At 41.9% G+C, this 16,900-nt stretch overlaps 2 protein-coding genes across 6 annotated transcripts in view; one reads left to right on the plus strand and one right to left on the minus strand.

The window, feature by feature from the left end:
* SLC3A1 (solute carrier family 3 member 1) overlaps positions 1 to 16,900 on the plus strand; it is a 67,530-nt gene that overhangs the window by 26,180 nt on the left and 24,450 nt on the right. For both annotated transcript variants that reach the window (XM_063918372.1, XM_063918371.1), the window contains exon 4: positions 6,743 to 6,868. In XM_063918372.1, the coding sequence (XP_063774442.1) occupies positions 6,743 to 6,868 (126 nt within the window). The remainder of the gene's footprint in view (positions 1 to 6,742; positions 6,869 to 16,900) is intronic.
* The window catches only part of PREPL (prolyl endopeptidase like), a 180,007-nt gene that overhangs the window by 19,045 nt on the left and 144,062 nt on the right, over positions 1 to 16,900 (minus strand). The gene's annotated exons all lie outside the window — the stretch shown is intronic.

Genomic DNA, 16,900 nt, shown 5'->3' on the forward strand with positions numbered 1-16,900 from the left:
TAAGGGTAAAAACTAGGGGAATTCAAGACATTCAAATCTATAGAAGCACTATAAATGGTAGAATGGCCCATTCATTCTCTAAACTGTCCCCAATGGAAATGTTTCATGTGACAAGATGAGGCAGAGGAAGAATAGTCACTTTCCGCCGTTTCAAATAAATAATGCTTATGGATTTTGTTTGTAATAATTGTAATATTATGAATTAGACGGGATTTCCACAACTGGGCAATAGAGGCCTTGGCTGCTGTCAGTATATGTCCCATGAGGTACCTGTCACCTTGGGACATTTTTCCTGGGTAGAAATGAAATAAAGCCATCAAAGGTTCTGCAGAAACCACAATTCTCAGTACTTCACTAATCATAGTAAATACCTCCTTCTAGAGCAGCTGCAGGACAGGGCATGCCCAGAAGATGTGATATGTAGCAAAAGTAGAAAATCCACTTGTACCAGCACACCTAAAGTAGCAGAAAAAAGTTCCTTTTATTATTAATCCATAATTATCTTGGAAATAAAGTACAACGTGCATAGGTGTGCGCAGGGGGGGTGCCTGGTGCGCACAGGCACCCCCTAATGTCCGGCACCCCAATCTCACATGTCTGATGCAGCAATTGCCGAGCAGGCAGATTACTGTCCCCTCTGCGCTGCACCCTGTCAGGACTGCACTACAGACCGGACGCCTGGGTTAATCAAGGGTGCCACTGCCATTGGCTTTCAAATTCCCAGATCCACCTCCACGTACAAAAACAGTGTGATGTGACGTGAGGAAGACAAGTTCAATACTGGCAGGCGGTCAGCAGCAGCATTGACACGTCACTCGTTTTTCCAGCAGCAGCAGTAACTAGTCTGCGACTGTCAGTGTCAGTGAGTGACTGCAGCTTGCAGGGGAAAGAGAGGGGGAGCCAGACCAGGCTGAGGAGGAGAACTGTAATTGCAGTGAGTGCCATCAGGGGTGTTTGTTTGGTACACACCACAACATATGACAATGTATCTGCTTTATTAGGATTGGTACAAGGGTGGATATTTTATATGCGTTGACCATCAATAGATGGTGCTAGACACATCCAAAAGGCGGTGCTAGACACACCCCTCCGACGGTGCACCCCCTAATAAAATGTGCTGCGCACGCCAGTGACAACGTGCAATTGTGCAATTCAATGGATAGGCAGTCAATGAACAAAAGAATATTGGTTCCAATGCATGTTACCAGTTCGCAGCTCCACCAACAGCTGTTTCAGGGCCACAGCACCTTCATCAGGGTCCAGGAGCCATGCAAATGTCATAGAAGCCATCCATGCATGTTCACAACAAATCCACTACATCTTATATACCCACAACCACACCCAATCATTACAAACACCTATGTTACCTATTCCAATCTGTGCCTCATCAAACACCATCTAATAGAAACATGGCATTGCTTAAGTCTCCATAGTAACATGTAAAATCACTAAACCTCTCCGCCCAGCACATTTTCAGTTCCCACCACACTTCCTGGGTGCCACATAAATCATGTTCCCCGGTAACAGCATTGCGATATAATCGCGATCGCGTTACCGGAAGTGACGCACCTCCGGCTCAGGTGTCACAGGAAGTGACGCACCTCCGGCGTCATATAGAATGTTACCATAGTAACAGTGACTCTATGGGCATCATCAGGGTGATCTATATATTATACATGACAAACTACCTATCCGTGCATCCGTCTGGAGGCAGTAAATAGGTGATTGCTCTTGTATTAATCAAAACAATTTGATTATAGCACTACTAATTAATTACTGAGGCACTGATTGGTACAGGCAACAAAAAGAACGGAATTATCACAAGAGGTACCTTAAGGTGAAAAGAAGATGTGATAGATATCTCCTATGAAGCCACAATTCCTCCAGCAAAACTGGGCTACAGAGGGTCATATCTTGTGTTGCCGCTGTGGACTGAAGTAGGTCCTATGCATCAGTTTATAATACATCTTGGAGTGATTAACACATTTAGAAATCTTGAAACAAGTTTTAAAATTGATGTCCCAATCCTCCTCAATCAGAGTTTGAGAAAGGTGTTTTTCCCATTTGTCTTGGGAGGGCAGATTCTGATACCACCAAGAGAGAGTCCCTTTCTGCGGTGAAGATTTGAGCCGAGACATCATTAGTGGGGGAAGGGACAATTTGTCCAATGGCAACGAGACAAAGCTCTGCAGCCAATGTCTCAGCTGTAAATATTTATAAAAGTCCTGGGGCGAGACATTAAACTCACTTTGGATGGAAAAAAAAGAGGCCAGATCATCCTCCTGAATCGCATCCTTCAAGGAGGTTAAACACAATACAGCCCAGGAGTCAAATTGCAAGGTTGGAATCAGAGCAGCTATAGCTTTTCAAGAAAGCTCTAGGGATGGTAATGACGTTTCCTTATTAGAGGATATAAATTTACGCCAAACATGGACACCGCTTTAAATGTTTTTATTTGGGAAGTATTTACGGTTGTGGACAACCATAACAAAACTGGGAGACTAAATGGAAACATCATAGCTCTTTCAATAATCACCCAAGGAATCCGGTTGAAACCAATCTCTGATCTGGCTTAGTATACAGGCGGAGTAATATGTTTCAGAATCTGGAAAGGCAGCACCTACTCTAGGTTGAGAAAGATAGTATTCCTAGCAATCTCGGGTCTAGAACCTCTCCAAATATATTTAATAAGAGTTCGGTCAAATTTATTTTAAAGAGATCCAGGGAGAGGTTTAGGTATAGTACGATAGATACATCAGCTTGGGTAGAAGCACCATTTTAGCAGCTGCTATACGCCCCAACCAAGATACTTCCTGTAGCATCCACTCTTTAGTCAGTTCCTCGAAGACTTTCATTATAGTAAGATACTTCTGAGTACTGAATGCAGTTGAGGTACAGTATATTACAGATGAGTTGAGGGAGTACAACTTCTGGTTTCAGTAAACATAAAAGAATATCATCTGCAAAAAGACTAATCTTATAGGAAGTATTTCCAATGAAGGGACCATGAATAGAATCTAATGATCTAATTCTCTCAGCCAGAGGCTCAATCGCGATAGCAAAAATAAGAGGCGACAAAGGACATCCTTGTCGCGTACCATTAGTAATATCAAACTCCAAGGAGAGGCATCCATCAACATATACTGTAGCAGACGGAGAAGAGTAAAGCGCAAGAATAGAATCAAGTATACAACCCTGAAAGCCAAAACAGCGCAATGTGGCCTACAAAAAGCCCCAATGAAGTCTGTTTCAGCATCCAAAGACAGAACTAATAATGGAGATTTACGATGCTCACAGTACTCTATAACATTAATAACCCTCCACGTATTAACCCGGAGCCTACCTGCCTGGCACAATGGTGTTAGCTTTTAAAAGAAAATTAAAGTCGCACATAATTTTTTTTTTGTTTTATATCTCCGTTGTCAGAACATTAGGCACTAATTGTGAAGAGCAGGGCATAGCCAGAAGGGAATTTTCTTCAAATATCCTACATCATTAATATTCTGATTACTGTCCATGAAAGAAGTTAACTTGGCCTCTAGGGGTGTATATCTAATTTTGGAAATACCTGTTTATTCTGCAGCAGCTGGCATTCAACAGTGTGTAATAGTCCAGTTTCAAATCATGGGCATATTTATTATGGTTATTATCACCAGGAAAATGGCAGCAGCCCATGTTCCCGGAGACCTGCGCTGCACACTCTAGCACAGTGTCAGTCTACTTGTTTACTGCGCCAGCGAGAGGGAAGAGGGGCGCCCTGAAACTGCACACGATCACCCACCTCTCTTAAATCACTTCTGCTTCAAAGGTTATTGAATGTAGAGCATTCCTTCTTGACATAAGATGTGATCTGGCTTGGTGAATTTTACACATTCCTAGACCTTATGGTGGTCTCTCACAGTCAACGAGAGAACAAAGAGCTTGTAGTACACCACATGTCCTAACACTAAAAGTACATATAAAACTACAACTTCATATAAAAAGCTCAGTTATAATCCGTTTTTATGTTCTCTACATGCATATTCATAACTGTCGGACTGAGCTGTACATGCAGCAAATAGAACTATTTATCATTTACTGAGCCATGTAATTATGACTAATTACTTGGGGTGTGCGCCAGGCCAAATCTTGGGTTTTGGATCTGTATCTCCTTTGTGTTTTGGATATAGATTGGTTTTGCCAAAACCGCCCTTGCGGGTTTTGTTTTTGAATCTGTATTTGGTTAGAAAAATCATAAAAACAGCTAAAATTTCAGAATTTTGTTTTTGTTCCTACAGTATTACTAACCTCAATAACATTCATTTCCACTCATTTCCAGTCAATTTTGACCACCTCACCAACATAGGCCAAAGCCTGGCTAAGCAACAGAGCAGCGGCACAAACACACAGCAGTTATTTCTGTTTAAAAATGTTTTACAAATTAGTAATGTATTAGCAATAACCGATCAAACCAACTTGCAAGTACTATCAATAGAAAACAATCCAACACAGAAATTTCCCTAGAATCGGGTGTAGAATATCATTGCTCTACAGTAGCTACCAAACAACTAAGTAAAAAAAACCTGAAACCATGTGTAAAATAGCAATAGCAGACATTGATGCATTCTACACAAGTGCACATGTCCCCATCACATGCATATTTTTAGGGGTGGTCTTCTGTTTGCCGGCGGTCGGGCTCCCGGCGCTCAGTATACCGGCGCCGGGAGCCCGACAGCCGGAATACCGACAATTATTTTCCCTCGTGGGGGTCCACGACCCCCATAGAGGGAGAATAAAATAGTGTGGCGCGCGTAGCGCGCCACCGTGCCCGTAGCGTGGCGAGCGCAGCGAGCCCGCAAGGGGCTCATTTGCGCTCGCCAAGCTGTCGGTAAGCCGGCGGTCGGGCTCCCGGCGCCGGGATGCTGGTCGCCGGGAGCCCGACCGCCGGCCAGCCGTAGTGAACCCTATTTTTAGTGCCCAGTCTGTACCTCCCTCCTTGGGGCCCTGGGTCACTGCTGACTGGCACCCTGTGCCCATGTAAAGCCCCGATCAGCCTTTTTGTTGAGCAACTACCCAAAATCTCCCCAATCACAAAAAAAAACAGCATTCCGTATTGGCGCAGTACAGTGCGGAATACTTTGGGACACTGTTAAATATTGACCAGGTTACAGTGGTAGTCAGATACAGCGCTGGTCGGATACAGTGCAGGTTGCATACAGAGCAGGTCAGATACAATGCAGGTTACAGTGTGGGTCAGATACAGTGCAGGTAGATACAGGGCTAGTCGGATATAGTGTAGGTGGAATTCATTGTATGTATATAGTTGTATATAGTGCAGGTCGCATACAGTGTGGGTTGGATACAGTGTGGGTCAGAGACAGTGCAGGTTGTAGTGCGGCTTGGATATAGTGCAGGTTACAGTACTAGTTAGATACAGTGCATGTTGGCTACCAATTCTCTGTTTTAGAAGCTTTAATAAATTTACCCCATTATGTTTTTTCTTTTTATTTAAAATTGTGTTTTTGCAGAATATTGCATGTCATATTGTAATATCCGTTTTGTAACCAAGAACTGATCTGTTGTTTGTATATTAAATCTTAAACTTAATAAGCTTTTGTCCCTGTGGTCTAGCACAATTGTTAGCCTTCAGATAATTTTATAGCCATGTTAACTGTCGAATACTAGACTGCAAAGTATTTCATTGACTGCCAGATACCATAGAGGGTACTGCATTTGTGAGTAAGTTTAGGTCCCTACTAACATTAAGAATAATGCGTGGTTGTAGCCAGAAGTGGTGTGAGGATGTCAGTGGCTGATATGGAGAGTAAATCAGCTACTCTGTAGCCTACAGGTATGTGAGTGCCTGGTTAGGAAACCTTACAGTAGCATTTCTTGTCAGTCATGCACAGGTGAGGCATGTCCCTGACAATTGGTTCTCAGCATTGAGATTTTTTAATACCTTAGATCATGGCATCATGACATTTTGGTGCTCAATGGTGGGAAATACATAGAGAATAGAAATCTTGCATTTCAGTAGAGGTGTTTTCAAGAAAGTAATGTTATAATAATACTATAGAGAGCCATTTCATTGTCCGGACAGTTTTATAATCTATTTATAAAGTACCAACATTTCCTATAAATTACTGTACAGTTTGTAAAAGATGCACAGACAACATATGCTAAAACAATCCAGTGCAAAAGAATGAAGAGGGTCCTGCTCATTAGAGCTTGCGATCTAAAGGGAAAAGAGGAAAAAGTTAGACCTAGATATATAGAGTTGATTGCAATTGTGTCCCAAAACAAGGGTGCAATTTGCGTTGAACAAGAAGTAGCAAAGGCACGAATATGCAAAGCTGCAATTTAATGTAGGATATGTGCAGGTCAGCACCAGTAGCATTAGCATACAATTATTCCTGTGTTTAGACATTTGTTTTGTTTGCTTTCACTATTATGTGTCGGTAAATCCCAAAACTCTTCTCTAATGTATCAGAAACAACTCCCCATACTAAAACAAAAATACAAAAAACTATCTGTTTAAAGTAAACACCCAAAAAAGCATAATATATGCTCAAGCAATGAAGAAAGTACAAATCAACATCAACAGTGCATTCTGCAACAACCAATTACAAGCTGTCTGGCAGTACTAGCGACAGCTGTCACCCTCGTTTGCACCTGCCCTTGACTAGTTGACTTTTTTTTTGTTTTTTTGTTTCTAAAACTGTTCCCAACATGCAGTAATCTTATTGTGTTTTACACTCTTTAGGTGAGTGTATATGGAAATTCTGCATGGGAGTATGACGACACAAGGAATCAGTGCTATTTTCACCAGTTCCGCAAAGAGCAACCCGATTTAAATTTCCACAATCCAGATATCCAAAAAGAAATTCTGGTAAGTAGATATATAAATTAGCCAACAATGCACTGTATTGTTTAGTAGTGTAAATTCTAGCACCCTGTACTTGTCACAATGAGTGTAGTTCCTCTTTCCTGCATGGGGCGCGTCTCTCTTCCCTGATGCTTCTAGCATACTCTGGTCTGTATCTCAGTACTAAGATCTAGACTAGAGTGTGCTAGAAGCACCAGAGAAGAGAGTGGCACCCCAGGCAGGAATGAGAAACTGCACAGATTGTGACAGGTGCAGGGTGTTAGAATTAACACTACTTTTGGTAAACACATTTTGAAAGAAAATTGGTAACATATACTAATAACAGGGAGAGAAAAGTACCAGGGCATGGGCAAGGCAGGTTGTTATGGCCATTCCCCTTCAGCATCTATAGATGGGGCACGACAGAAGAGGCCAGCACCCTTTTAGCACCAGAGTGCAAAATTACTCATGGCAGCACTTCTAATGTCTGGCCTAGCTAATTAAATAGACATATTCAGTAAGATTTATCACTGGAACTTTAAATCTCTTAAAGGTTAAGTTGGAGACAGTAATAGATTATGGTTAGGATACTGTCTGTGTATAACACTATTAGTGGTTTTAGGGACTTTTTAGACTAATTGTGTTTATTAAATGTTATATACCTGCGCAGGGTTTTTCCATGTTGATGTTACATTTTGGAAAGTTTGCTTTTCAATCTCGTGTCTACACCCTGTTTATTTATGTTTGCGGTTTATGTTTTCTCTTGGGCAGCTCAATGTAATTAAGGCTATGTTTATTTTTTACATTCCATAGATTTACTGGATTTATTGTCATTTTATGATGAATTGAGCTACAGCTGTATATAGCCAATAAGCTGACAAAACTTGTTTTCGGATTTCAGTTCTGTGCATTATAGTGTGTATATTTTTTGTCTTCTTTCGGAAAATGTGATGTGTTTTAACCCCCTGAAGACCAGACAAATACCAGCTAGCAATATGTATGTGCATGTCATCTAACTGTCTTGATTTTGATGTGAAAGAATAGCAAAAATGTGGGAGAGCGAAGACATAGGCAGGGGAACAAATGGGTAAAGGTAAAAAGGCAGATAGGTATGGTGAAAGTGATGAGAGAGTGACAGACAAATGTCGTGGGAGGGGAGAGAACAGAGTATGAGGGAGAATGGAAAAGGGGTGGAGCTGTATGTGTATGGGAGGAGAGAGGGGGGAACGGCAACATGGTGATAGATGAGCAGCAAGAAGATATGGCAAAAAAGACTGTGCAGTGCAGAGTAACGCAGTTAAGAAAGGCAGTACAGTAAAGACAACAAAAAATGTGATGAAATAAAGTGACAAACTGAAGTAATGTTCAAGCGAGATCCAGTCAAGTTATGGTTTAGGCTATGGTGGGAGGATTAGAGATAGGCTATGGGGGGAGGGGGGCTGATAGCGTTCGGCACCCCAAGGGTGGGATAGGGTTAGGATGCGATGCGTGGGGTTAGGGTTAGGCACCACCGGGGAGGGTTAGGGTCAGCCAGCAGTAAAGGTGGGTTAGGGAGGTTAGAGTTTAGGGGTAGTATACTTACCAACTAGGTGTCAGGATCCTGAGCGTCAGGATGCCGCTGTTCTGACTGCCAGCATGGCATGCACCAGGATCCCAATACCATCCCATACAAGGAAACCAAACAAATCAATACAGCAGAGGATCCCATGAAGGAGCATTACAGAAGATACCTAGTGGCCAGGAGCGCAGAAAGTAATGAGTCCTCTTGGTCTGTTGTTAGGCTAAGTTCTAATCTTACAATATAGCTATTAAAGTAACTATACAGAGCAGCGTAAGAAACAAAAACACAGGAGTCTATTCATGAAACAGTGAAAAGTGTGGAGAAGTTGCCCATGGCAACCAATCAGCATTGAAGTAACATTTATAATTTGCATACTATACAATTGTATGGAGCAGCTGATTGGTTGCCATGGACAACTTCTCCACAGGCTGACTTCTCCACTCTTTTCTCTGCTTCATGAATAGACTCCCATACTCTTCTGTCATGTGTGGAATCTGTGGTCAGCAGCCTTCAACTGATAATCACTGTGACATTTGATAATGTGCAAGGTAATTGCAGGGCCAAGTTCTGAAGCACATTGTAAAGGGTGTTTATTAAAGCTAGTGAAGCAAAGTCCATATAGTACTTTATATGTCAGTATTATTTACAGCTATTTTAGTCAAGGACAAATAACAATGATATAGAACAGTATTAATATTGATAAAAACATTAGTTTAAAGTAAACAAAAGTAAGTATACTAGAAATGCTGCCAATATATTTTTATCATCCTGCCTATCCACAGTTTAATGACACCAGACATTTGAGGCATCAGGTCTTTAACCTGGGTATCAGGAGGACTGGCTGCTACCTGTTCTCCCTCCATTTTGGTACTAATCCAAGTTTGATATGCCCACAATGAGACAGGAGACTGGACATGCCATGTCACTGATTTCTGATGAGAGAAGATTCATAATGGTCCAAATGGTATCCGGACTCCAGGTCGACAGCAAAAAGGTCGACACACCTTATGTCGACGCCAATTGGTCGACACACCTTGGGTCGACATGTCCAAAAGGTCGACATGGACAAAAGGTCGACAGGAACAAGGTCGACATGAAAAAAGGTCGACATGAGTTTTTTACGATTTTTTTATTTTTTGGAACCTTTTCATACTTAATGATCCACGTGGACTACGATTGGAACGGTAATCTGTGCCGAGCAAAGCGGTAGCGGAGCGAAGGCACCATGCGAGGGGACGCGGTGCACTAATTGGGGTTCCCAGTCACTCTACGAAGAAAAAGACACCAAAAAAAACATAAAAAACTCATGTCGACCTTTTTCCATGTCGACCTTGTTCCTGTCGACCTTTGTCCATGTCGACCTTTTGTCCATGTCGACCTAAGGTGTGTCGACCAATTGTCGTCGACCTAAGGTGTGTCGACCTTTTTGCAGTCGACCCTGAGTCCCAGACCCGGTCCAAATAGTGAAGGGACAAATGCAGGGAACTAGTTTATTGATGCGGGCAGCTGTGAATTGAATTAATGACAGAAAGCAGTAGAAGCCATCTTGAGATCAAGTCAGAAGCACCTAGCACTGATAGGGCCACGTGAGGCATAGTGACATCAGTCTCTTGTGATGATGTCAGTAACACCTTAAGGACAGGCTTAACCTTGCCCCTCCATGAAGAGTGTGGGCCTGAGTCAGTGGGGCCCACCATGGATTAGCACAGTTCCCTGCTGGGCCAGTCCAATCCTGGTGCACAGGTACTTGTCACCTACAATCTGTAGAGGAGGCCATTTTGTGGAAAGACCTATACAAGAAACTGCAACTAATTCACAAAGAGCTACTGATTTCACTGAAACAGTGGATAAAATGGACCTGTCACCTACACACGACATCCATTTTATTGCTTGAACCAGTTTGTAGCCTATGAGTTTGTTAGGAATCGGCGACATCATTGAGAAGAATGCTGATAAATATTCATGAGGCCTGACTAATAGTCGTGATATACTGGCTTGCATTGTATCAATCAGTTTTCATGAATATTGTTTCAGGCCATAAAATGGCTGCCTCTTATCTTATGTGTAGGTGACGTGCATTTTTTTTTAAATATATGTTTATTGAGGCATATAAAGGAAAACATTAATACATTACAATACAAAACAGGCACTTATGATACAATAGGAGGAAAGATATGATCAGTAGTAACAGGGTACAATCGAGGAAGCATGGTTGAGTGTATCGCTGTCCGTCAATTCGCATAATATGTCAAAGTATACAATAGTAACAAGCAAAATAATTTATACAACCAGACAGGTTTGGATAGAGACTATGTTAAAACGGGGAATTCCCATTTTCCAACACATACATGTTGTACAATGTGGTTAATCCAACAAATTTCTGAATGCTATCCTTTTCCGTGTCTGATAAAGTGAGAATGTGTGGTAGCTATATATCAATGAATTTAGATGCTCTCGATTCCAAATCTAAAGTACACTTGACCCAATCCATATGGTAAACATAAAGTAACCTGGGCAGCATAAGCGACATGGAGATGTGGTCAGGTTGTATCCATTGGGATAGGATAGTTTTCTTAGCCGCGGCTGCTATCTTAGCCAAAAGGAGACGAACACCCAATGTTAATTTAGGAATGTGGGATGGAGAGTAATAATTCCACATAACTGTAAATGGTATGTGAAGAGTATTTGTAATGTAAGTTTGGACGTCGGTCCCAAAGTTTTGTACTATAGTGCATGACCATAAACAATGGGTAATGTCGACCTCTGGTAATGAACATTTAAAACAGTTGGAGTTAGTAGACACCCCCATTATGTATCGTAATTTGGGGGTATAGTAGGCCCTATGTAATATTTTATATTGCATTTCTGCAAAATAGGCCGAAACCAATTGTTTATTTAATTGGACCGACAGTCTAACTATATCTTGGGTTGTGACATCAGGGAAAGAGTCCCTCCACCTAGTTAAGCCTGTAGTAACCACAGATAAATCTAGATTTTTCCGAATTTGATCATATAGTGTAGAAGTGGAAAGAGTTCTACCCTTACCAGTAATAATTAACCTACTTAACGTATGATTCATTTCAGATGGCGTGAGTTCAGTCATCAACTTAATTATATAACTACGAGCTTAGAAGTAGGCAAACAAAGGAAAGCATAGGTTAGGAAACAATTCCTTGAGTCGGGATAAAGCAAGAACAGATGTAAAATCCTCACCTAATACTGATCTACTAGACGTAAACCCTGGAGGTGCCAAGTTCGAAAAACTACATCCGTGTTACAGCCTTGGAAATCACGATTATTAGTCAATGGCAAAAAAAAAGGGAATGGGTAGTCGATAAATGGAATCTTTTACGAGAAGTACGCCAGGCCAAATAGGGGCATATAGCAGGGGATTTTCCTTTATCTCTTGTGGGAGGGAAAATATTGGCATATGCAAAAATGTCTCTAACGAAATTCCTGTGAGAAATGCCTGGTCTAGGGTCCAATGTAAATAGTTACCAACTCCTCCCACCCAATTCAGAGCATATTTTAGGTTAGAAGCTAGAGCATAATTTTGAATATTTGGTAGGTTAATACCCCCCAACAACAGAGGCTGCTGTAGTTTAAATAATGAAATCCTAGGTCATTTCCCCATCCATATAAACTTAGTAATAGCTCTATTGATAGAGGTAATTTAATGGTTAGTCAGAAGATAGGGTAGCATCTGGAATGGGTAGAGAAGCCGCTGGAAGGAGACCATTTTAAACAAATGGCATCTACCAATGTAAGATAACAGTAGGTGTTTCCAGTTGTCGAAGTCATCTTTCATTTGGTTAATAAAATAAGAGAAATTACCTGAATCAAACAATTTTCCAGGAAATCTCAGACCTAAATAAATTAAATATTCTTGGGTCCAACGAAAAGGAAATGGTGAGGTCCATCCCAATTTAGTATTGGCATGGAAAGCTAAAGCTTCTGTCTTATCGAAATTAATCAAAAACCCAGATATCATTTGAAAGTCAGCCAAGATCTTTTGTTGACCAGGCATAGCGGATTTTGGGTTGTTGATGTATAATAATAAGTCATCTGCCAAGACCTTGATTTCTTTGTCTACTAACTGTATCCCTTTCCATACATTATCATTGAAGAAGGTACGAATTAACGGGTCTAATGCCAAATTAAAAAGTAGGGGTGAGAGGGGGCATCCCTGACGGGTTCCCCTAAACAATGGGAAATGGGGTGAATTTAAGCAATTGATTGTCAGGTGTGCAGTAGGGCAGGTGTATAGCATTTGAAAAAGATCTATAAAACCCTTACCAAATTGCTGCATTTGAAGTACTCTAAAAATATGCGACCAGGAAACCCTATCAAAAGCCTTATCGGCATCACAACTAACTAGAATAGCTTCTTTATTGTCAGGTTGATTAATGCGATGTATGGCTTCTACCAACATGCGGACATTGTGCACGGAGTTACGTCCTTTAACAAATCCATTTTGTGCAGGGTGTAAGATTCTGGGAAGAATGGATTGCAGACGCTGGGCCATCAGTTTAGTGAACAGTTTTAAATCCTGATTCAATAAGGATATCTGCCTATAGGATTGCACATTCGTGGGATCTTTTCCAGGTTTTGGAAAGACAACTATCCTGGCTTCAGTGGTGGCTTCCCAGAGAGTAAGGAATTAAATAAAGATATAAGGTGAGGTAGTAATTGGTCATGGACCATTTGGTAATATTCGGCCCCAAAGCCATCTGGGCCCGGGGATTTACCTTTGACCAACGATTTAATAACAGGGGACAACTCCAGTCCAGTGATAGGAGCAGTTAAAGATTCCCTTTCCTCTTGTGTAAGTATCGGCATGTCTGCCTGTTGAAGAAAATGTAAGCCTTCAGAGGAAAAGTCCGGTGGTGCAGCATATAATTGTTCATAATATTGCGAGATCTCCACAGGATCAGTGACAGACAATCCTGAGGGTGTATTAAGTAGTAAAATACGAGACTGGGTTGTATGAGAACGAATTAAGTTTGTCAATAGCCTCCCAGATTTATTGCAGTCATGAAAATATTTGTTACGTTGGACATAGTGGGAGAATTGGGCTTTCTCCGTGCACAAGGTGTCATACAATTGCTTGGCAGCCAAATATGTTTGTCTATTTTCAGCCGACTCATGTAAAAGTAAATTATCATAAGCAGCCGCCAACCTTTTACTATAATCCGAGATAGTACTGTAGCTTTCAATTTCTTTCGTTTCCTGGCCACATATTCCATTATTTGACCCCTACTCACAGGCTTAGCTGCTGCCCAAAACAAATTTATGTAATCTACATGTTCTTTATTATCCTCAATATAAGTAAGAACTGCTCTCTCTAAATGGGTACGAAAGTCTGTGGATTTAGCCAAGTATGAGGGGAATCTCAAATTGTATGATGTCAATATCAGGTCTTTTAGAGACAGGGTGAACCACACTGGAGCATGATCCGATAAGGCTATAAGATTATTACCGGAATCCAACACTTTGTGATAAACGGACCTTGATAACAACCAGTAATCTATTCTTGAAGAAGTATGATGGGGGTGGGAGTAAAAGGTATATTCGCGAGATAGCGGATGTTGGCACCTCCAGGGGTCACATAATTGCAGATAATCATAGTATTGACACGGGGAAGCATAGCTCCCTTCTCTATTCTGGCCAACCCTTGAAGATCTATCCAACCCTCTAGATTGAACACAATTAAAATCTCCACCTATTATTAACTCACCCTCTACCCAAGATTGTAGTTTTGAATATACAGTTGTGAAAAACTTTTTGTGTTGGCTCGTAGGAGCGTAAATCGTAGCTAAAGTATACATGGAACTGAGCATAAAGAGTTTTATGAAAAGGAAATGGCCCTCAGGATCAGGCCACACATCTTTTATAACATACGGGAGATTCTTGCGAAACAGAATTAGAACACCCCTGCGTTTTGCAGTGAAAGAAGCTACCTTAAATTCCCTTATCCATGAGTCCCTAAGTGTATTAGGATCTTTGATATCCCAGTGTGTTTCCTGTAAGAATGAGATATCTGGTTTAAGATGCTTCAAATGATTTAAGATCTTACGTCTCTTAACCGGGGAATTCAGTCCCTCAACATTCCATGAGACGAATTTCAATGAGGATTGCACCCTAGTTAAAGTATTAACTATAGGAATACTATCTAACCAATACCCCTCCTAGGCCATGACACTGTTGAAAAATATAACATTGATTAGTTTCCAACCCGTCCCAGCGAGTGGGTCCTAAAACAGTAGTAAAAGCCTAAAAGATTGCACCATGCCTGTATAGAAAATAGTTTTCCTAAAAGCAATAATATAGATAACACAAAAAGGTAGTTTCTACATTATTTGAACCCAATAGAGCAGTTCCTCGAACTGCTTCAAAACCAGAAAAATTATTCGGTGCCACATGAGGGAAGCTTGAAAATCTGTAATGAAAGCGAAAAAACTACGGGAATGCGCCACAACAATAAACTTACTAAGAATACAGTGAGCTATAGGTCTTGTCGTGGAGGCCCTAAAAATTGAAAGGTTATCAAAAGACACAGATCGAGAATCAGAAACCCACCATTCTTATCTGCGGGCCACAGTAATGACCCAAAAGATACGTAAACAGCAACATAATAAGAAAGCAAGAAAAGTTATATATATATAGCCGTAACATAAATAGGAGAAGAGATTTAGTAACAATAGAAATGAATTGTGATTAGTCAGTATCGGACATATTGGAAGCAGCTGGAGCAGAAAGAGACTCTCTAAAGTTCTTTGCGGACTGTGGAGTGTCCAGAAAGTATGGTTGCCCCTCATGGTAGACCCGCAATTTAGCTGGGTACAGCAATGTAAATTTACGGTCCATTTCAAACAATTTCTTACATGCAGGGGCAAATTCTGTCCTTTTCGCGGCAACGACAAATTAAGTCTTGAAACAGCAACAGCCTGTTACCTTGGTAATGAAGAGAAGAGCCTTTCCTGTACGCGTCCAAGAGATGCACTTTGTCTGCATAGTTAAGGATTCATAAAATAACCGGTCTGGGTCTGTTTTGTGACGATTGCTTGTCCTTGTCAACTCTGTGCACTCTCTCTACCAAAGACAGACCAGTCGCAGGCATACAGTCCAATTCGTTGGTATCCAGTCCGAGACTATTGACATAAGGTCGGCATTCTTTACTGATTTCGCAAGGCCGATAATGCGTATATTATTCCGTCTGTTGCGATTTTCCAAATCTTCCAGCTTGGCATGGATGGAGGCAACCAACTTTTCCTGTGCAATAATAGTGGCGTTAGACATTGAGAGTTCATCCTCTAGATCTGAGATTCATTGTTCCGCCTCGATAGTCGTTGATCGTGTTGTGTGAGCTGGGTTAAGGCAGAATCTATCGAGTCTTTCAGCTGCGCCAGTTTTTTATCCAACAATGTCGCAAGGATAGTGGTTATTTCTTGTGTGGATATGGAGCTAGCAACTGGGGAATCAGATCCGCATCTCCGTCTTCTGAGGCATCTCCCGATCATATGACCAGAGAGGAGGAAGAAGAGTTAGATGTATTACTTTTCCCTTGTCCCTTGTTTTGCTGGCCCCCTTTTAGGCCTGTCTGTGATTTAGCCATGAATTTGTCCATAGTATCAATGAATATAGAGAGAGAGAAAAAAATAATAATATATATATACACAAAGAGAAAGTCCCACTGGTTGTTTCACGAAAGCGGTAGAAGGACTACGGTAGGCGATATATTCACAGAGTAGCAGTGCACAGCCCCTCTGTCCAGCAGCAGTAAGCAGCACACCCCAATCTGCAAGTTATTTTGTATAGAAAATGTCCTTCAACAGTGACTTCCCCGAGAAGACACCAAGATATGTAAAGATTAGAAGTAGGTGGCAGGCAGAAGCTGGAATAGCAGACACTTACCCAGGTTTAAGGCTGTGTGAGACCAGTGATCCAGATGTTGCACCTGGGGGTGATGTCCAGGCAGCAGGCGTGGAAATGAGCAGCCTGTGTGAGGTATATTGTCTACTGCCCACAGCAATCACCTTTGCGAGCTGCTAATATGTGGCCACAACGGCGGGGGTCAGGAGGCTCGCTCAACGATAGCACAGCAGCTGTGGGGTGCGGATCCGGCCGCCTTCAGACTTCAGGATGCGGCTCCACAGCAGGTATAGGCCCCAGCCATCCAGGGCGGACGCGGCACTCTCCGGGCACCAGAATCTTCCTACAGTGCCTCTTCAGCTGCAGGGACTGGGGAGCGCACCCAGAGGCAACACGTCAGAGATGGGATGGGATGCGGCGCCGGACTGTCCAGGCTCCAGACTCCAGGATGGGGATCCTGATTGCCGCGTAGACTGCAGCCAGAAAGTACAGGCGTGGCACAATATGGGCACCACCGGCTCACTGGTCTATACCGGTGGGTCTACCTTCGATGGGGCAACCAGTGCTGGGCACTGGTACTCTCCTGGCACCACTCCCGGTATCTCAATCAGGAGTTAGAACCG

Source organism: Pseudophryne corroboree, chromosome 4 (genome assembly GCF_028390025.1).
Source record: "Pseudophryne corroboree isolate aPseCor3 chromosome 4, aPseCor3.hap2, whole genome shotgun sequence".
NCBI lineage: Eukaryota > Metazoa > Chordata > Amphibia > Anura > Myobatrachidae > Pseudophryne > Pseudophryne corroboree.